Source organism: Botryllus schlosseri, chromosome 4 (genome assembly GCF_051294905.1).
Source record: "Botryllus schlosseri isolate E-star chromosome 4, Bs_hap1, whole genome shotgun sequence".
NCBI lineage: Eukaryota > Metazoa > Chordata > Ascidiacea > Stolidobranchia > Styelidae > Botryllus > Botryllus schlosseri.
The window spans coordinates 18,822,355-18,843,958 of NC_137239.1; the positions used below are offsets into that span (position 1 = coordinate 18,822,355).

A 21,604-nucleotide genomic window follows, 5' to 3' on the forward strand; every position below is an offset into this window, starting at 1 on the left:
CTTGGCTTAAAGGTATACCTGAGCATGAGCTAAATTTAATCCCAATGAGGTGGGCTGCACGCAATTCAAACCTGTCACTTCGTCACGGGACAAACAATTTTTCTCTACAGATCACAGGTGGTCGACAAGAGTATAATACAATTGAGTACTTTTGAGCTGCCATAGAATGCGCTGCTTAAAAGTGTCCTAATGGACTATACTCGGAGTACGTACGACTTTGCAAGCCCCTTCGATTTAAATCAGTGGTTCTTAACCTTTTTTCCTCCAGCGCCCCCTTTCAAAAATTATCGTGCCTCAGCGCCCCCAAACCTCATATTGTAAGGAATGTAATAAAGGCAATGAGTAAGAGGGAGCGCCGTAACAGAACCCATAGCGTGATAAACCAAACTTCTGAGGGCTTCGTCTGACGGCACTTCGTCAGCCCCCCCAATACGTTGGTCTTGACCCCCCTCCATAGGGCGATAAAGCAAACTTCGGCACCCTTAGACCAAACTCTTCCGATACCTCTTTACCGCTACTTCTCTGCACAAATTGTTGGACTCTCCAGTAAGTCGGCGTAATTCGCGCGAAGCGCGAAAAAATTCTGTCATTCATGATTGAATCGGTCAATATGATCTGGAATTGCATATATATTGTTTTCAATTTTTTATCCTCTCACTGCTCATGTATTCAGATTTACCGGTAAAGCTGAGTGAGGTGTCTAAGAAAATGTAGGGCCCGTAAATAATAATTGAACATATTCGGGCGGACCCGTGGGTATAATGACTTTGTTACGTAATGACATTTCGTGGCCTGTCTGCTATGTCAAAAGATATTCAAATCGCCCATACGTACCAAACTAAAAGACGCACACGATTTCAAATTGGTAATTCTGCACTGGCAATTAATTTTTCTCTGCGAGATGGCATTTTTTCTGGGGCTCTGATTGCCAGGAATGGAACATTTGGCGGGTATGGATAATCAAATATATATGCATATCGTATATATATCGAAGTCGGTCAGCATAAAGGCAGTCCTTTTCCGCCAGGGTTTTCTCGTTCTGGCACACTTCTTGGAGTCGCATGTTACATGGCCTGAAACTTCACACGTCTTGGTGCGTCATGGTGTGATAATGGCTGACGCCGAGATGCCCATTTCTATAACTCATGCGTATTATTTCTTGGAGGAAGGGTATCCAATAAGCAAGAAACATGCGACCACGAAATGGCGCGCACCGCGAAAACATTTTGAAAAAGTTGCCTAAATTTCCAAAATAATACTCTATTCACGAAAAAATTGTGGGCACCCTTCGAGCTCGGACCTCCATCCCAATTGGAGGTTTGGGTGTGGCAGTTACGGTCATGGACGCCAATATAGCCATTTCAACTCGACATCGCCCCCTATCACCCCCTTCGTCCGTTTTCGCCCCCCAATCGCCCCCTTGGCTATTTTCGCCCCCTGCGGGCGATATCGCCCACATTGGGAACCACTGCTTTAGATTCAAAAGGCACTATCTATCATTCAAAGATCCCACGTAATTATATTTTATGAGTGCCTGCTAGGTATATGGCTACAGACCAGTATTTTCTTACCTATCCTGTAAACCAGAGGTCTCAAACGCGTGTCCGCATCTTTGGATTTTGAAGTATTCGCCAATAATTAACCGCAAAATATATTTTTTCTTATTTGGGAGCTTGAAATTCACTCTGAAACTGCTCCAAAAACCTGAAACTGCTCGTCAAACTTGACTATCACATCACTCTCAAAAGTTACCCTGTGGTGGAAGATCAGCTATTACGTCACATTACCTGTTTAAGACGGTAAAACATGGCCCGTTGATGATTCATGACTGAAAATTGTAATTTGGACTTCGGCGCGAGCTTTTGTAGAATTAGTCGAACTCGGACTGAATGGGGTATAAAATAAAAACGAATCGAGTTGAGTTGCATTGGGAACGCCGTGACTTGGTACAACTACGGCCGCAACAAACTGTTATGGGGAATAGTAACATATCAAAAAGTCGTTTAGTTTTCGCAGCGTAGCGTAGCCTATTTAAGCCATCTAAGAAGGTCGGTATGGCAACCATTGGCATTCTGTTGCCCCTTGATGTATTGTTAGTTAAATCCTGCGTCTTGTTTGGTCCCTTTATCCCTGTTATTATCGATTATTAAAGGCGGCGCGTAAGGTAGTGGTACACTCTTAGCGAAAAGAGTGTCTATTTCCAGGTCTCCACCTGTGCAGTATCCCTTATATACGGGTATGAATATACACCCATGACGCACGAAACCAGAATAACCTACCTCAGACTTATACCGCGGTATAAATCGAGCACATCATTTTAATCCAAATTATGCATGTATGTAGGAGAGTAGGAACGCATCATGTACGTAGGCAATGTAGGATTAATTAGACACATTATTCATAATATGCAAGTTGTTCCAATTTTTGAAAGTAAATTTAGCGCTGACTAAATTTGACTTTGGTAATGACATGATCAATAGCCAAGTTAACAGGAGTAAACCCGAAACCAGGATTACCAAAATTATAACGCTACAGCTTTTACGACGCCATGATGCATTTGTACGCTCGGTATCAATAACTAATTATCTTGACCAATTATGCCAAGTACAACAACTATTTTATTCAAATATTCACAAATGTTATTTCTTTCGTACCAGGTGTGTATTCACAATAGTAAATCCCATTTCACGATGTGTGTGGAATGCCAGTCTGCAATATCCCGTCAGTTAAGGCCTACTTAAAAATACATTGAATACCACTATCAGGGGGCTGCGGCCCGCGGCGCCATCAAAAACTATGAAATTGGCTCTCGAGCGCATTTGAGTTTTAGATCCCTGCTGTAACCAGCTTTTTTACTTGGCATTTATTAATTTAAATTTATTTTTCGCGCCTCGCTTGCATTGCATTACGAAAGATTATATTGTGAGCCCAGCTAGGCCTACCCGATATCATTTGATTTATGGCTACTCTGTCGTTACCAATGAATGGAATGTTGAGCCCAATTATCAGGTCTCAAACCATTTTATGCGTCTACAGTTGGAAATAATTTACAGCCCGTGACTGAACGTTTAGTTATTATTATCTGGCGCGTTAGATATAAAAGTTTTATGTCCCTGCTATATAGTAGCATGTACAAAACTTGCAAAGGTAGACTAACGTTAATGGAATTAAATATAGTTCGTCTGTTCAGGCATAATCAGACAACAACTGTCGCTCCTCTGACGATGATGTAGATCAGAGGTCTCGAACTCAAATGTGCTCGCGGGCCAATTTCCTACTTTTTTATGGTGCCGCGGGCCGCAATACAAATTAGGGGAATTCAATGTATTTCCGAGCAGGCCTTATTTGACAAGACCTTGCAAGACTGTCATACCCCACGTATCTTGAAAATGGGATTTACTATTGTGAATTCGCGCTTGGCACGAAAAATAATCACATTTTAAAATATTTGATTAAAATTGTTGCTGTACTTGGCATAGCTGCTGTAGACACCATGCGAGAGTTCATTCAAATGCATCACGACATCGTAAAAGCTGTCTCGTTATAATTTTGCAGCTATCGGAAAATTGCCGTGTCACAATTATAGGTAGAATATTTTAGAATTTTACAAAGATTGATCTGATATCAGAGCATTGGAGCAGTACAGCCTAATCCGTGTTTGGGCATACTCCTAGGCTATTGATCATGTCATTACCTATGTCAAATTAAATCAATGTTAGATTTACCTTCGAATATTGGAACAGATCTATAAACCCTTAAATATAATGATTACTATGCCATAGCAATAGAAATATCCAATCGCCGAAGTATTCATTGATTTTCAACTCAGTGGTAACTTTAGCAAGTGATGTAATAGTGAAGTTTGATGAGTAGTTTCAAACTTCTAGAGTAGTTTTTTGGCGAATTTCCAGTTTTCAAAAAAAACATATATGGCCGTTAAATATTGTCGAATACTTCGAAATCCAAAATACGGTCGCGGGCCGCGGAAAATGTTCTCGCGTATTTAAGACCTCTGATGTAGATTGTATAGGAGATTCTAACTTTCAAATTGAAATCCCGCAAGTGGACGACATATTCGCACCTGGCATGGTTCTCAATACAACAAACACGTGGAGTTTTTTGATAATATCCTTGGTTATCATACTATTGGTTGTGGGGTGTGGCGCAAAATTTAACGAGAATTAAAAAGTTCACTATCAAAAAAGTCTGGGAAGCCCGGGCTGAGAATATCATGGATTTTAAGAAACTTTGGCACATCTGAGTATTTCGGTGTATGTTTCATCACTCCCCGGGTATTTCGAGCCCCTTCGTGCACTGATTATAACACATCGCGATATTTTTAGTGTGTGTACTGTACATGTACACTGTATGGTGTACACTGTACATGTACAATCGTCTTACTATCCGATACCGGAAGGTAGCCTGAGTATACTATTGCAGATTCTTGCTCGATTTATCCGGCTTCAACCGCTCCCATTTAGTACACATACCCTCGGCCTCTGATATATAATGTATTCACATGATCACATTGTATGGATACTCTGGGGTATATCACGATGTTATGAAAAGCGATCCTACATACAAGTAGCCTACTCCACAATAACATTCATGCTCAAGATTCAGGCCTTCCGTTCCTGCTCCCCATCCCAGCATTCTTTATCAGATAGCCTACACCTACTTCCAATTACGCATTTTGATTGCATCTACAATTCTACATATACAGATACACTACATCACTCCAAGGAAAGCTTATTCGATAGCTCTGTGGCTAAATCCATGCCTGACGCAATCCGCAGCAAGCTTTCGAACCCATCTTGAGCCATGTTATCGGAAAACAGCGAGACAGCCGCGATGTCGAGATCGTCGGTTCCTACGAAGTAAGCAAAAGCTCTTTGGTAGAGGATGCCAGAGAACAGTTTCCCTATTAGGGGGCACTCTAAAGGTTCACCAAGAATACCGTCCAAGCGCATCGCATCCTGCATGCAGCTCAGCCATTGAGATGAGCTGTGCAGAGCTTGTTTGTCAAAGGAGTCCTGTGGCATTTCATCAATCTCAGAAGGCAGAGCCGTCTCGTAATAGGTTGCACAAATGGTGAATGCAAGAGCTTTGATGGCTTTTTCAACGTGGCGTTCCTGGTCTTCGCTGGATGTGCTCCAGTACCTGAAGACTGCTGCTACAAACTTCATATCGTCACCAAAATACTCGATGATCTCATTTTTCTCTCCTCTCAGTAAGACGTCGAAAATGTAGAGTCGCCTCTCTTCTATTATGTCATTCATATCCGCTCGCCCCATCAGCACAGCATTTTCCAAATGCAATTGGAGCGCCTCCATTTTGGCTCCATCAATTGTCACATTTACCATTTCTGCTGTGTATTGGTCGTTTTTGCGATCTGACACCCAAACCTGGTAAGAACCAAGCCCTTGCTCTTCAACATCTTTCGGGGGATTTATCTGATACATGGCATATCGGATAGAGGAAGACATTCGGTTACAAGAAGGTCGGCCTTGATCATCCGGGACTATTTGCAAAAAATCGCTGAGAACCGGTGGATTGCAGACTGCATAAAAACACTTTTTTCCTTTAAATATTCTGTGACCGCCTTGCTCCAAATCATCAACAATGGCTGCGACATTCGGTAGATTTCGGTACCATTCGAGACACCTTTTAAGGTCGTCTTCGGGTAGATTTCGAACGTGCTGTCTCAAAAATATTACCATTCTGTCATCGTTTATATAGTTTTCTCCAAGCCAGATCAGTAAGGGCACGGGCGAATAGGGCGGTGGATGACGAAAAGCCTGGAATTGGATAATTGACAATGATGTAACAACAATCGAATTGATAATGATAATGAAGTTGCACCTATGCCTGTAGACTTGTACAAACTATACATATAGTTAGTTGAGAGTCAACTAACTAACTAACGTTTTTTTAGTAGTTATGGTTTTAGGTCTAGTTGCGGATATACTGGTGTGAATCTATACCCATGGTACACGAAACCATAACCGACCGCAGACTTAAACCGTGGGATAAATCAAGTACAACATTTTGATCCAAATGATGCCTGAACACAGGAACGTAGGAAGGGATGCACCTAGGCACGCAAGATTTATGACCGCGATATATAATTCTGAGTTAGGTTACGTTTTCGTGTGCCACCTATTTCTGCCTTTTGGGTATGAATACATACTTCTTTTGCTAAGAGTGCAGGATTGTAGTTGTAATTATTTCATACAAAAACCTACCGCTGCAAGAGCATCAATAACCGGTCTGAAATTGACATTCTTCAATCCATCTCGTTTACTCAATATCGGTCCCAGAAAGTAAATCGCATTCGTGGGGAGGCGGAATTTGCTCTCCAGTTTTTTACGGTGGAAGACCTTGCACGGGAATTTCCCATTGACCTGCTGTGCAAGTGTTTGCATGTCAATATTAAAGATCTTTTCGCGAGTTCACCACGCCTTCGCTTTACTAAAATTTTGCGCTCACTTTCGTAAGGTGTTCTATAATTTCATCATTAATTGAAGCCAAGTGCATAATATGGGGCTTTTGCGATTACCTTACTCTGATAGCTAGCAAAAGTTCCTTGAAACGAGTCCTAAAGATTATTACCAATGTCAGATTATTGTGCCCTTTGGGATAATCGCCACGGATTCTTTTCGTAGCTGACATGAAATCCGATGGAATCGCAATGGCCCAAAACAGTCGGTTGAAATTGCAGCTCAAAACAATATATTCTAATGAGGTTTAAGTGAACGCGAGTAGTAGTATAGATCGGCCGTGATGTGGCGGGGCTCTTATGGGCGGGGTCACATGCTAACGCGAAACCGGGAATGGCATGCTAACCTTTTTGCCCCCCCCCCCTCTCGGTCGCATGATAGCGTTACGGAGATAGGGATCGGTCGCATGCTAACGTTGCCGGGTATAGTCGGCGGCGGCATGCTAACGTGAAAACCGGGGGCGACATGCTAATGTTTTTAGGTATACGTGCGGCGACATGCTAATGGCGATGATGTCGTATTCTTACGGGGTCTCCGGTGATTCGCCATGTGTTCTTATGGGTGCGGTCGTGAATCGTACTTTCTGGTATGGGCATCTCTCGCACGGTGTTGAAAATGTATCAGGTATGGTAAATAGTGACGTGATTGGTTCTTAGTTTATGTATATGTCACAAATTATTATTTATGACCAATTTGAAGTAATCCCAACGTTTACGGTGAGTGCGACAATGATATATCGTTATTCTTGTGGACGCGGCAGTGATTCGTACTTTCGGTTATAGACTGCGGGCGGTTTGTCGTACTTTCAGCAAAAAGGGTGTGAAATAGTTTGCTAAATCTAGCAATCACTTGCAAGCTATTATTTCGGTAATTAGTTTACCACAGAGCCGGCGTAGACGGCGATCCCAATACCAAGAATAGCCGCGTTCACATACTAACACTTCAAAAAGGGTGTGAAATAGTTTGCTAAATCTAGGAATCAGTCGCTTAGTAATTAGTTTGCCACAGAGCCGGCGTAGACGGCGATTCGAATACCAACAATAGCCGCGTTCACATACTACCACTTCAAAAAGGTGTGAAATATTTGTAAAATCTTACGAGTGCTCACATGATAACACATCAGACATAGCCATCTCTCGCGGTTTGGTGTTACAGAGGTAGGAATGACGCAGAAGTAATATTTTGGTAATTAGTCTGTCACAGAGCCGGCGTAGACTGCGATTCCAATATCAACACTAACAACGCTCACAAACTAACACTTCAAATATGTGTGAAATATATTACAAACCGCACGATCGCTCACAAGATAACACCTAAGACATAACCATCGCTCGCGACTTGCTGCTACATACATTCCAATCACTCACAAGATACTATTTTGGTACTTAGTTTGCCGCAGAACTGGATTTCAGTGGTAAGATTTAATATGTAACGAATGACATAACCATCGCTCGCGACTTGCTGTTACATACATTCCAATCACTCACGAGATACTATTTTGGTACTTAGTTTGCCGCAGAACTGGATTTCACTGGTAAGATTTAATATGTAACGAATAACAGAACCGTCGCAGACGGTGATTCGAATACCGACAAATTCTCACTTATTTCTGGTCCAACCCTAATCCTTTGTGAAGTTGACGCTTATTCGAAAAGATGTGAAATAATTGTAAAATCCTACGTCGCTGACACGATGATGCGTCAGACATAGCGATCTAGTTATAGCACGGTGTCGGAATCCATTCGCGAGATGTTCTATAGGTAAATTGAGATAATCCGAAACGAAATATTTTGACTTTGGCGTAGTGTGAATTGAAAATAGGATTGGCAAACATGACTACTAACTTTCCCACAGTCCCATTTCGATATTATACGCACATTAATTTGAAACAAGTAATGAAACATTGCAACTCTATTCGCGATCCCGCTTTCCGTTTGTCAAATGAACATTTTAACATCTTACCATACTCAAAAGAATTATTCACAACATTAGCAAGTGTTAAAAATCTAATTTTCACTTACTTGATTATATCACTACAACTCACTATTCGTATGATCGATCTTTTTTATTCAATTATAAAGGTCGTTACTATTCTGTAAGACAAAGTATTTACTAATCGGTACATATACGACTTGACATAAACATATTATATTTTGGGTATACGAGATTTGAATGTCTGAACAATAACTGAAAAATAATTTATCACAATTAAATCCGCATATTACGGTGTAAAATATATCGGAATGTCAGCAACTCTGTACGGTCATAGTTACTACCACATTACCTAATTTACCCGGCACAACTCGTCATGATCATTCCTGAAATCAACACAAACATGACCACTGACTTGAGTTAACCACAAAACAGCATCAAGTTTTAAATCCACTTGTAGATTACGGATTATTTGACTGCATCGATAGAGAATATTATTGAACTCGTGAGTATTCTATTTCAATGACATGACAAAAAACATAACCGAGATTTTATAAACTAGTCATATTACTCTACACATCTATCAATATCAGAATGCAAGTCGTCAAAACTTTTGTTTAAAGTAACATTTCACTTTTGGAATTGGATTCGGTATAGTCATACAAATTGTATTAAACCCAACATCAAAACAAAAGAACTTTTTAGTTGATTAAAATCAAATCATTCGTCTCCGACATGTGCATTTTTAGATTGCACGCGACAATTCGTTTCGAATGAGTTGTAACCAAAGATAAGATATCTTCGTGTCCACGGATATAGAGGATGAATCAAGCTAACACAATCACGAATCGACGTTTCTGAGTATTTCGCTGATGTAATAAACCTGTCAGTGTCACCTATCTAAAAGTACGCATGCGTTCGATTTCCAGAACGACTGTTGTGATGTTTAGGATTCGCTTACAATGACCAAGAGTGGGGATTTAACATCAATGTCGTTACTGTCGGAACTCGCAACAGCGATTGGAACATACACAACTTACAGAGTGTGAAAATATCACTTTGGGTATCGAGTGCCGTTTGAAGCGTGCGATCAATACGTAATTCTGTTCGCCCTCTCTAAGACATTGTGAAGTCTACAGATTTACACTTCAAGACTTTGATGAACACAGAAACAATTTGAAATATCTTTACTGGACGCATCCTATTCTACTAGACTTGAGTAATACGCAAAACTCATAGCATTAACAAAATCGCAATAGGCGCTACACTGAAACCTACAAAATGTATTTATATTGTTATTAGTAGTGATCATGCATTATCATTTGCATCTTATAAAATAATTGTAATCATAAAACCAAACTACTGAAAGTCATTACCACCACAAAAACAATTTCTGTGATATTCGCCAAACACATCCTAACTCAGTATGCAGAAATTATTTGTAGAGTGCATACCGACAAAGAAATCAGGAACATAACCAACACCGAAAATGATCAATGCGTTTCGCGTTACTATTGATACAAGTTCATTTCTATCTGGCGAAATAAATGCCATCACAAAACTCAGAGCATGTAAAGGTCTTGATTATTATTAATTTCGATTTGTGTCTTATGATACCAGCAAACATTTTAGAAATATTATGATTCGTTAAACCAAAGTCGTATGTCCGATTATTAGTTGATTGGAAACTTGTTCACGTACCTCGATCATTACAGAAGAGTACAACACCATTGTCCGACAATTTTTTACAAAAGGATCGAAACCAAGTGACCCAAAGTCGTTGTCGTCACATAAACAATTTGTACAACGTTTGATAAATTAACCCTATACTTAGGTGTACTAGAAATATTTGTAAAACAGACTCCGGTAAAGAAATCGCCGACAATTAACTCGGTAAATCAAACCCCTAAGAAATTTTACTCACTCATTGGATATTAAACAGCGTCGCTTAATTGGTGTGGGTCGTTTTTTCTAAATACAAATCCTATATGTCCAGCCGAAAACAATTTTCACTCACTTGGGTAACGAAACCAGTGTCCAATATCAATACAAGATATTTTCGTCACACAAAAAAATAATCAACTTCACTCGATATTCCCGTATTACGAAACTGTACAAAGGTTTCATGTTTTTGTATGACATGGAATTGATACCTATCGAAGTAACCGCGGTGGAAATGACTTTCATACAAAGACACTCTGTGGTTAACATTCTCATCGATTATATTGTGATCAATGTATACTTTATGTGTTCTGGATTCATTTCGATATGGTTAAACATTCAACCTCGACAGATACGAATTGTCACACACCCAACTAATATCATACCAAATAGTTATTTACAGCAACCAAGACACAGAAATTTGTTTTAGACGTTTCGATTTTATCACTGGAGGTACTCATCACTTCGCTTAATACAATCTAGATTTAAACTCCATCGAACCTTTGGTGTCTACTGTTTTGCTGTATACGAATTATGTTAGTCTAACAGTAAGCAATTTTCACTATCTTGGGTTATGAACTCAGTGTGTTAGCGGTCATTCAATATTTTGTAGTATCAACTAGTTACTTTGTAGGATACGAATGATCATCCTCACAATTCTTACAAAAGTACGAAGGATATTTACATCACACAAAGTAGTCGACTTTACTCGATATCCTCACACTACGAAACTAAATGGTTGGTTAAACTCTACAAACTTTTTTTTATGTCAAAAGAACTTTTTTTACACCAATGGTCACACATCTAAATATTCAAATAATCCAACACACAACTATATTACTTACAGAAATATCATAGGTCTTGTAACAAAGTTGTATGTATACAATACATGTTTATCGTAAGTCCTACACAGTCATGATATCCATTCGAGTTTGACTTTTAGAAAATATTACACCGACGTCGCGACATCTTTCAAAAGTAACACCATAGTGACTGCTTGAGAGACCTACCAATATCGTCGCAGTAATCTAGTTACTTCCCCAAAAGAGTATGTATTCAACTTACTTTCCACAAATCTAACGCGCAAAACAATTTACTTTGCCAACGAAAAGTGCTGAGTCATCATATGATTGCCCTCACAACAATACAACTAAAACATACTATCATACAAAATGGTCGCTAACCTTTGTGCACCAGCTGTAAATCACACAAGCAACAAGTTTCAAGATTCCGGTTATTAAAAAAACGTTAAAGTGTTTCTCCTGCGCCAAGTCGTTATGTTGACGAAAGCGTATATTGTAATATCATGATCGATTTGCATTCGTCGATCGCAAACTGTCACTACTCCAAATAAATATTTTTCACTCAACACACAAAAGCATTCTTGACACCATTCGTTGTCATCAAGCACGAGTTCAAGAAACTTACTTACTACGACATGACTTGTTATTTTTATGTTGTGTAAATAGGTAATAATTAATTTTAGTAACACTATATCAACATCATCGAGTTGTGCGAATAGATTTACATGTGGTCTTGTGGTTTTAATCGAAGCGCACTGCGTGGTCTAATGTAGAGTCATCTCTATTGTACAGCAACTCGGTAATCAAAATGCATGCATTAACATTTCAACAACGATCTTGGTTCGTCACGCGAAAAATATCTTTACTGTCGCGACACTCTGATACTCTGCACAAGATGTGTAAATCCTTTTCACACTCATAATAATACACTAACGGGATACCAACGTTTTCACTCGGAAATATATTTCTTCCCTGAGCAACGAACCATTTTCACTTGGAAATATATTTTTCCCGGAGCAACAAACCATTTTCACTTGGCGGTCCGTCGTTTACCTGAGTAAAAATATCATTTTCCTTTGGAGATCTGGCGTTTACCCAGTGTAACAATACATGCTCACTTGGCCATCTAGCTTTTCCTAGAGTGACAATACCGTTTTCACTTGGAAATCTGACAGCCCCACCCGGCAATTTGGTATTTGTTGTATTGACGACGGTTGGAAATTGATTACAACGAACAGTGACGAAAATATACACGGACAACCGGTTTCAGAGTATACCGGCGTCGGTCGTATCACATCAATATCATCGGTTAGCCACATGAAATAACAATATGCTCTTGTACATCGAAATGTATGTTTTGGAAATTGGACAATAGGTGTCGATATGTCTGTGATGTCCAGGTTCGTGCTTTGGATTTTCTAGAGTCAAAGTGTCTGAATAAAACACCGCCTCGACTTCGGTAAATGTTTGGCACGCAGATAACGGCGGTCGGAAATCGAGGAATTTATGTTTCCATCGGGCTAACAACTCCGGGTTACTTGTGATTTATCTCACGCGTGTTTACTATGTTGTGTCGCTCTTTATTGACCAATACATACCACACCATTCAGTTTGGAATCGGAAACCCCGAGAAAGTATTAACCGGATCCGGATATCAACTCTGAATCGATAAACCATATTCAAGTAAGCATGCCACAACCTGTGTCTCCATGAAAATACCAAGACATCGCACAAATCAAGTATACTTCGCGATTATTTGCCCACACAAGTAATCACGTAAACGAAGTGTATGACATTACATACATCATGGATAACATCGTGTCTAGCATCACAAACATCATGGGTGACAAATTCGTCTTCTCAAGTCTCGTCATGCACCGACTCTGTACATTCAGTGTGGGTATAGATGACTTGGAGATAGACAAACAGACATCTTTGACCGTAACATGGCCTTAGCATGAGAATTCGTTACACTGGTGCAACGTCGCAGTCAGACATCTTTAACAGTGATTCCGCGTATGGAAATCTTAAATTCGATTGCGGTTTTTGTAATCCGAGTTACTGTGTTTCTGTGGTGCGAAGACTAAATTCGTGTTGATCACCCCGGCAAGAGTGTGATGTCTATTTCACACCTAGAGCAATTATTAAACGCATCTTAGAAACTTTTGTTCTAGTTCATCCGCTTGCATTTCGAAACGGACCATCCCCACAAGGCAATTGAAAAAACTTTGTAGTTCCCTGATCATATACACAAGTAAGGATGGGACTACGCGTAACTTTCCATATATTCCTCTGGCCCCACACCGTGGTTTTACGACACAGACAAGATGCGGCAGTGGAAATATTGAAAATGAAAAACGATACCTTGGTTACATTTGATTTGGATTCTACACCTGATGAACCATACACTCGATTGATACATTGGGATGACAACTCTATCGTCGAGGTTGAGGGAAAAGAAATGTACAGATTTGTTGGTGTCGTGGATATTCAACGAAAATCGCATATATGGTTCGCATGGTTCGCATATATGACTATGAATGTATCGGTATGCATAATGCTCTGTTCACTGTATCGATATCACCAATGGTATTTGAACGAATAACCATGTTACGGTCAAAGATGTCTGTTTGTCTATCTCCAAGTCATATATACCCACACTGAATGTACAGAGTCGGTGCATGACGAGACTTGAGAAGACGAATTTGTCACCCATGATGTTTGTAATGCTAGACACGATGTTATCCATGATGTATGTAATGTCATACACTTCGTTTACGTGATTACTTGTGTGGGCAAATAATCGCGAAGTATACTTGATTTGTGCTATGTTTTGTTATTTTCATGGAGACACAGGTTGTGGCATGTTTAGCACGAACCTGGACATCACAGACATATCGACACCTATTGTCCAATTTCCAAAACATACATTTCGATGTACAAGAGCATATTGTTATTTCATGTGGCTAACCGATGATATTGATGTGATACGACCGACGCGGGTATACTCTGAAACCGGTTGTCCGTGTATATTTTCGTCACTGTTCGTTGTAATCACTTTCCAACCGTCGTCAATACAACAAATACCAAATTGCCGGGTGTGGTTGTCAGATTTCCAAGTGAAAACGGTATTGTCACTCTAGGAAAAGCTAGATGGCCAAGTGAGCATGTATTGTTACACTGGGTAAACGCCAGATCTCCAAAGGAAAATGATATTTTTACTCAGATAAACGACGGACCGCCAAGTGAAAATGGTTTGTTGCTCCCGGAAAAATATATTTCCAAGTGAAAATGGTTTGTTGTTCAGGGAAAAATATATTTCCAAGTGAAAATGGTTTGTAACTCAGGGAAAAAATATATTTCCAAGTGAAAATTGTTCGTTGCTCAGGGAAAAAAATATATTTCCGAGTGAAAATGGTTTTGTTACTCTGGATAAACGATAGATCACCAAGTGAAAATGCATTGTTAATCCGAGTAAACGATAAATCTCCAAAGATCAATGATATTTTTACTCAGGTAACGGCTGACCTCCAGGTGAAAATGGTAATTTTACTTGGGTAGGTATCGTTTGTTCAGTGTCAGTGATGTTTTTAAACGTTGTCGATTGACGTTGGTATCCCGTTAGTGTATTATTATGAGTGTGAAAAAGATTTACACATCTTGTGCAGAGTATCAGAGTGTCGCGACAGTAAAGATATTTTTCGCGTGACGAACCAAGATCGTTGTTTAAATGTTAATGCATGCATTTTGATTACCGAGTTGCTGTACAATAGAGACGACTCTACATTAGACCACGCAGTGTGCTTCGATTAAAACCACAAGACCACATGTAAATCTATTCGCACAACTCGATGATGTTGATATAGTGTTACTAAAATTAATTATTGCCTATTTACACAACATAAAAATAACAATTCATGTCGTAGTAAGTAAGTCTCTTGAACTCGTGCTTGATGAAAACGAATGGTGACTAGAATGCTTTTGTGTTTGAGTGAAAAATAATTATTTGGAGTAGTGACAGTTTGCGACCGACGAATGCAAATCGATCATGATATTACAATATACGCTTTCGTCAACATAACGACTTGGCGCAGGAGAAACACTTTAACGTTTTTTTAATAACCGGAATCTTGAAACTTGTTGCTTGTGTGATTTACAGCTGGTGCACAAAGGTTAGCGACCATTTTGTATGATAGTATGTTTTAGTTGTATTGTTGTGAGGGCAATCATATGATGACTCAGCACTTTTCGTTGGCAAAGTAAATTGTTTTGCGCGTTAGATTTGTGGAAAGTAAGTTGAATACATACTCTTTTGGGGAAGTAACTAGATTACTGCGACGACATTGGTAGGTCTCTCAAGCAGTCACTATGGTTTTACTTTTGAAAGATGTCGCGACGTCGGTGTAATGTTTTCTAAAAGTCAAACTCGAATGGATATCATGACTTTGTAGGACTCACGATAAACATGTATTGTACACATACAACTTTGTTACAAGAACTATTATATTTCTGTAAGTATTATAGCTGTGTGTTGGATTATTTGAATATTTAGATGTGTGACCATTGGTGTAAAAAAGTTCTTGTGACATAAAAAACAGTTTGCAGAGTTTAACCAACCATTTAGTTTCGTAGTGTGAGGATATCGAGTATAGTAGACTACTTTTTGTGATGTAAATATCCTTCGTACTTTTGTAAGAATTGTGAGAATGATCATTCGTATCCTACAAAGTAACTAGTTGATACTACAAAATATTGAATGACCGCTAACACACTGAGTTCATAACCCAAGATAGTGAAACTTGCTTACTGTTAGACTAACATAATTCGTATCCAGCAAAACAATAGACACCAAAGGTTCGACGGAGATTAAATCTAGATTGTATTAAGCGAAGTGATGAGTACCACCAGTGATAAAATCGAAACGTCCAAAACAAATTTCTGTGTCTTGGTTGCTGTAAATAACTATTTGGTATGATATTAGTTGGGTGAGAGAGAGAGAGAGTCTTTATTTTTATCAAACCAAAATACATGACACACGGCAGTGGTGGTGGTACCGAAAATATGCATGCACAGTATTCGGTATTAGATAGGAATGATCGATAAGACCGTGAGGGTCATCTTGTCTGATCACACCAGCATCAAACAGGTACACTTGACTCTAAACAGTCTGGCTGTAAAAAAAGTTACATTAGTTAAAAAAATAAAATAGAAGAAAAATTAAACGATGGTAGCAAATGATCAATGAAGCAATGTCTGGGCGAGGTAGGGCAACAGTGTTAGTGTAACGATAAGAGGTGATCAAGTAGGTTTTTTTTTAATCTATTATAGGGCAATTCACGGATATGTGGTGGCAATGCATTCCAGATGATTGGTCCCGAGTAGTCGATGGACCTCTTAGTTAAGTTGCTATTGGGTGGGGGTAAGTAGATATTTCCTTTAGACGAGGATCTCGTGTAATAGGAGTGGACATTTTTAGCAGGCATGAAAAAGTCATCAAATACAGGAGGCAAACTATTGGAAAAATATTTGTGAATGACTTTTGATACTTCGAAGCGATATAGGTCGTCAACTTGCAAAATTCGGTGCTTGCGGTAGTAAGGCGATAGTTTGGTACGTAAAGGTACAGATGAGATCAGCCGTATCGCACGGTTTTGCAGGGTTCGAATTCTGCACAGAAATGTTTTGCATGCACTTCCCCATACTACGATTCCATATTGCAGGTGAGAGTGGAAAAGAGAAAAATATATGGTTCGTAGTATTGATCTGGAAACCAAAGATTGCAGACGGGTCATTATTCCCACACACCGAGCTAGTTTTGATATTGTGCATTCAATATGCTGCTTCCAAGACATTTTAGCATCAATAGTGACACCGAGATATTTTGCTGAGTCACATATGGAGATTTGTTTATGATTGATGTTCACAGTGAAACTATGATTGGCATTATTTAAAAGGAGCATCTCGGTCTTATCTGCATTCAAGCTTAGTTTGTTTGCTTGCAGCCATCTCGACACTTTTGGGAGTTCCCTATTCACGGATGCATGCAAATCATTGACAGTGTTGGAGGTTATGAAGAGGTGAGTATCATCAGCAAATAGGGTTGTGCGGAATAAAGATGTATTAACAATGTCGTTAATATAAACGAGGAAAAAAGTCGGTCCAAGGACTGAGCCTTGTGGGACTCCACAAGTTATATTTCTGGTAGTCGATCTTAATGTCCCCAGTTTAACAAATTGTTTGCGATTTGCCAGGTAGCTTTCAAGTAGAGTTGCTGCAATACCCCTGATTCCACAGTGTTCTAGCTTGTATCTTAAGATTCTTTGGTTAACTGTGTCGAAAGCTTTGCGGAGGTCGATAAAAATGCTGTAGCCACTTTTTTTTTGCTTGATGGTTTTGTAGTCCGTTACAATTGATAGTATTGCATGGTTGGTGTTGTGGTTTGATCTGAATCCATGCTGAGTCGGAGACAGTACTGCATTCAATTCAAAAAAAATTTTGAGTCGGCAGTCAATCAGTTTTTCAAAAACCGTGGCAAGATTTGGCAGAACAGATATTGGTCGGTAGTTAGAAATTAGCTTTTTACAGCCTTTCTTAAACACTGGCATTACTCTGGCAGTTTTCAGTGCATCTGGGAAAATGCCCAGACGTATCGACTCATTAAAGAAAATGCCCTGACGTATCGACTCATTAAAGAAAATGCATATAACATCACCAATAATATTAAAGACTAGCTTCAGAAAGTGCGTTGGGATGAGATCGGGTCTTACTGCTTTGCTACTTTTCATTTCAGATAGTATGATGGCAACTTCTCCTTCACTTGTCGGCTCAAGAAAAATGGATTTCTGAGGGCCAGGACTCAAGTACGAGAGAAAGTCATCGGAGGAGTTTGGTATTGAAGCTGCAAGATCCGGACCAATGTTGCAGAAATACTGATTGAACTTTTCTGCTACTGCAAGCTGGTCTTTGATCATGCTGCCATTCTCGAGTAGCTCGATGTCAGCAGCACTCTTGGGAGCATTGCCTTTAGTTAGGTTGATAATTTCTCCAATGGTTTTCCATGTGTTCTTGGTATCTTTGGAGCACTCTTCAAATCTTTTTCGGAAGTATGCTTTTTTGGCATTTTCTTTCATATGCGTTACTTGGTTTGCATATTTTTTGTACACTTTTTTGCCTTCGCTTGTGCCTTGCAGATGGTAGTGCTTATGCATCCAATCCCTTGTTTTGATCGCAACTAGTATGTCATGACCAATCCAGGGTTTCGATTTCAAGCGCCTTGCATTGCGGTTGACTTTCCTAATTGGGAAAGATGTGTCGAGGGCTGCCCGCAGTTCCTCAATAAATTTTTCAAAGTGGCGATTGTAGTTGTCAATTGTGAGTGGAGGAATTTTGTAGTTGTTGAAGGTATTGCTGACAATTTCAATATACTCCTCAATACCGCGTGGGTTCAAGGGCTTTCGAGATTCAAATTCTTTAGCACATTGTGGCAGGGCCAATTTCATGTGGCAGATGATGGGATAGTGATCAGTCATACTGTGTTGGAGCACAAAGGGGGACAGGTGATATTGATGAGTGTTGCAGTAGAAGTGATCTAGTAGAGTTTTGGATCGGTCAGCTATTCTTGTGGGTTCAGTAATTATCTGAGCTATTCCATAAGAATCAAGCATTTCACGGTACCTTGTGTTGAAGTTGGTGGTCTTCAGCAAATCAATATTTACTAGATTTTTAACACTTGCTAATGTTGTGAATAATTCTTTTGAGTATGTTAAGATGTTAAAATGTCTATTTGACAAACGGAAAGCGGGATCGCGAATAGAGTTGCAATGTTTCATTACTTGTTTCAAATCAATGTGCGTATAATATCGAAATGGGACTGTGGGAAAGTTGGTAGTCATGTTTGCCAATCCTATTTTCAATTCACACTACGCCAAAGTCAAAATATTTCGTTTCGGATTATCTCAATTTACCTATAGAACATCTCGCGAATGGATTCCGACACCGTACTATAACTAGATCGCTATGTCTGACGCATTATCGTGTCAGCGACGTAGGATTTTACAATTATTTCACACCTTTTCGAATAAGCGTCAACTTCACAAAGGATTAGGGTTGGACCAGAAATAAGTGAGAATTTGTCGGTATTCGAATTACCGTCTGCGACGGTTCTGTTATTCGTTACATATTAAATCTTACCAGTGAAATCCAGTTCTGCGACAAACTAAGTACCAAAATAGTATCTTGTGAGTGATTGGAATGTATGTAACAGCAAGTCGCGAGCGATGGTTATGTCATTCGTTACATATTAAATCTTACCAGTGAAATCGAGTTCTGCGGCAAACTGAGTACCAAAATAGTATCTTGTGAGTGATTGGAATGTATATGTAACAGCAAGTCGCGAGCGATGGTTATGTCTTAGGTGTTATCTTGTGAGCGATCGTGCGGTTTGTAATAATATTTCACACCTATTTGAAGTGTTAGTTTGTGAGCGTGGTTATTGTTGATATTGGAATCGCCGTCTACGCCGGCTCTGTGACAGACTAATTAACAAAATATTACTTCTGCGTGATTCCTACCTCTAACACCAAACCGCGAGAGATGTCTATGTCTGATGTGTTATCATGTGAGCACTCGTAGGATTTTACAAATATTTCACACCTTTTTGAAGTGATAGTATGTGAACGCGGCTATTGTTGGTATTCGAATCGCCGTCTACGCCGGCTCTGTGGCAAACTAATTATTAAGCGACTGATTCCTAGATTTAGCAAACTATTTCACACCCTTTTTGAAGTGTTAGTATGTGAACGCGGCTATTCTTGGTATTCGAATCGCCGTCTACGCCGGCTCTGTGGTAAACTAATTACCGAAATATTAGCTTGCAAGTGATTGCTAGATTTAGCAAACTATTTCACACCCTTTTTGCTGAAAGTACGACAAACCGCCCGCAGTCTATAACCGAAAGTACGAATCACCGCCGCGTCCACAAGAATAACGATATATCATTGTCGCACTCACCGTAAACGTTGGCATTACTTCAAATTGGTCATATATAATAGTTTGTGACATACACACTAACTAGGAACCAATCGCGTCACTATTTACCATACCTGATACATTTTCAACACCGTGCGAGAGATGCCTATAACAGAAAGTATGATTCACGACCGCACCCATAAGAACACATGGCGAATCACCAGAGACCCCGTAAGAATACGACAGGCACATCATCGCCGTTAGCATGTCACCGCACGTATACCTAAAAACATTAGCATGTCGCCCCCGGTTTTCACGTTAGCATGCCTCCGCCGCCGCCTATACCCGGAAACGTTAGCATGCGACCGATCCATATCTCCGTAACGCTATCATGCGACCGAGAGGGGGGGGGGGGGGTCAAAAAGGTTAGCATGCCACCCCCGGTTTCGCGTTAGCATGCGACCCCGCCCATAAGAGCCCCTGCCACATCACGACTGATCTATACTACTACTAACGCGCTTCATGACATTAATGTAGGCTTACCATACGTCCTCTTTTAAGAGGATTTGTCCTCTTTTTTGACTTTTTTGAAAGTGTCCTCGGAGGACTCCCTTTTGTCCTCTTTTTTGAGATTTTGTCCTCTTTTTTGAAAATTTAGGCAGATTTAGAGCAAATTGCGAGTGATATGCCGCATATTAGCACAGAAGTGAAGCTCCGGCGGGTCTTTCGGAGTGAAAAACGGTGATTTTTTTATAGTCATCCACCTGGCAATGTGGAGTAAAAGACGTTATTTTGAGCTCTGAGCAGAAGTGATGACTTTTTTTTTTTTTTTTTTTTTAGTCAACCGATCACAAAGTGGGGAAAATTAACCGGTTTTTGAGAATTTTACTCCGGTTTTGCAAGTTGCAAATTTCTGAAAAAGTGTCCTCTTTTTTGATTTCCAAAATATGGTAAGCCTAATTAATGGAGCTATACCATTGACGCCCAGCAAATATTCAGTCTAGTGGACTGTTACTTTGAGCTCCAGCTCTATCCCGCAGTCATCTCTGTATGACAAAAACCAGCAATTGCATATTTCTGAGCAGATATACCATTAGTCTTTATTTGTCGATCTTCCCTAGTAAGTGTACTATAAAGTCTTGGATTCTTAAGAACAACCACAACACGGTTTCTGCCGGTCACCAGCACTTATAAATCTCGATTGAATTGAGAGCTAATATAAATTTGCCTATACGGATATAAGCTTGATAATAAAGAAACTGGCCGGTGCCCCTCTAAGAACTACATATGACGTGCAAAATGACGGTTGGCAGATGAGTAGCGCTTAATTGTGATGTAACAATATCACACTTTATTTGGAATCATGAGACATATATGCTTCTGTAGAAGCTCCCGTAACTCGAGATAACGATTAGAAATGTGAAGGTTCTACAATATTTAGCAGTAGATCTAGTAATTTGC

At 39.7% G+C, this 21,604-nt stretch overlaps 1 protein-coding gene across 3 annotated transcripts in view; it reads right to left on the minus strand.

Annotated features, from left to right (window-relative positions):
- The window catches only part of LOC145437257 (single-strand DNA endonuclease ASTE1-like), a 533,921-nt gene that overhangs the window by 37,823 nt on the left and 474,494 nt on the right, over positions 1–21,604 (minus strand). The window contains exons 6-7 of one of the 3 annotated variants that reach the window (XM_080314450.1): positions 6,246–6,407; positions 4,493–5,798 (exon numbers count right to left, since the gene is read on the minus strand). The exons of 1 other annotated variant lie outside the window; for it this stretch is intronic. In XM_080314450.1, the coding sequence (XP_080170576.1) occupies positions 4,734–5,798; positions 6,246–6,407 (1,227 nt within the window). In that variant the 3' untranslated portion in view covers positions 4,493–4,733. Of the gene's footprint in view, positions 1–4,492; positions 5,799–6,245; positions 6,408–21,604 lie in introns of those variants that run through there. One more of the 3 variants, XM_080314451.1, reaches the window with a different exon arrangement.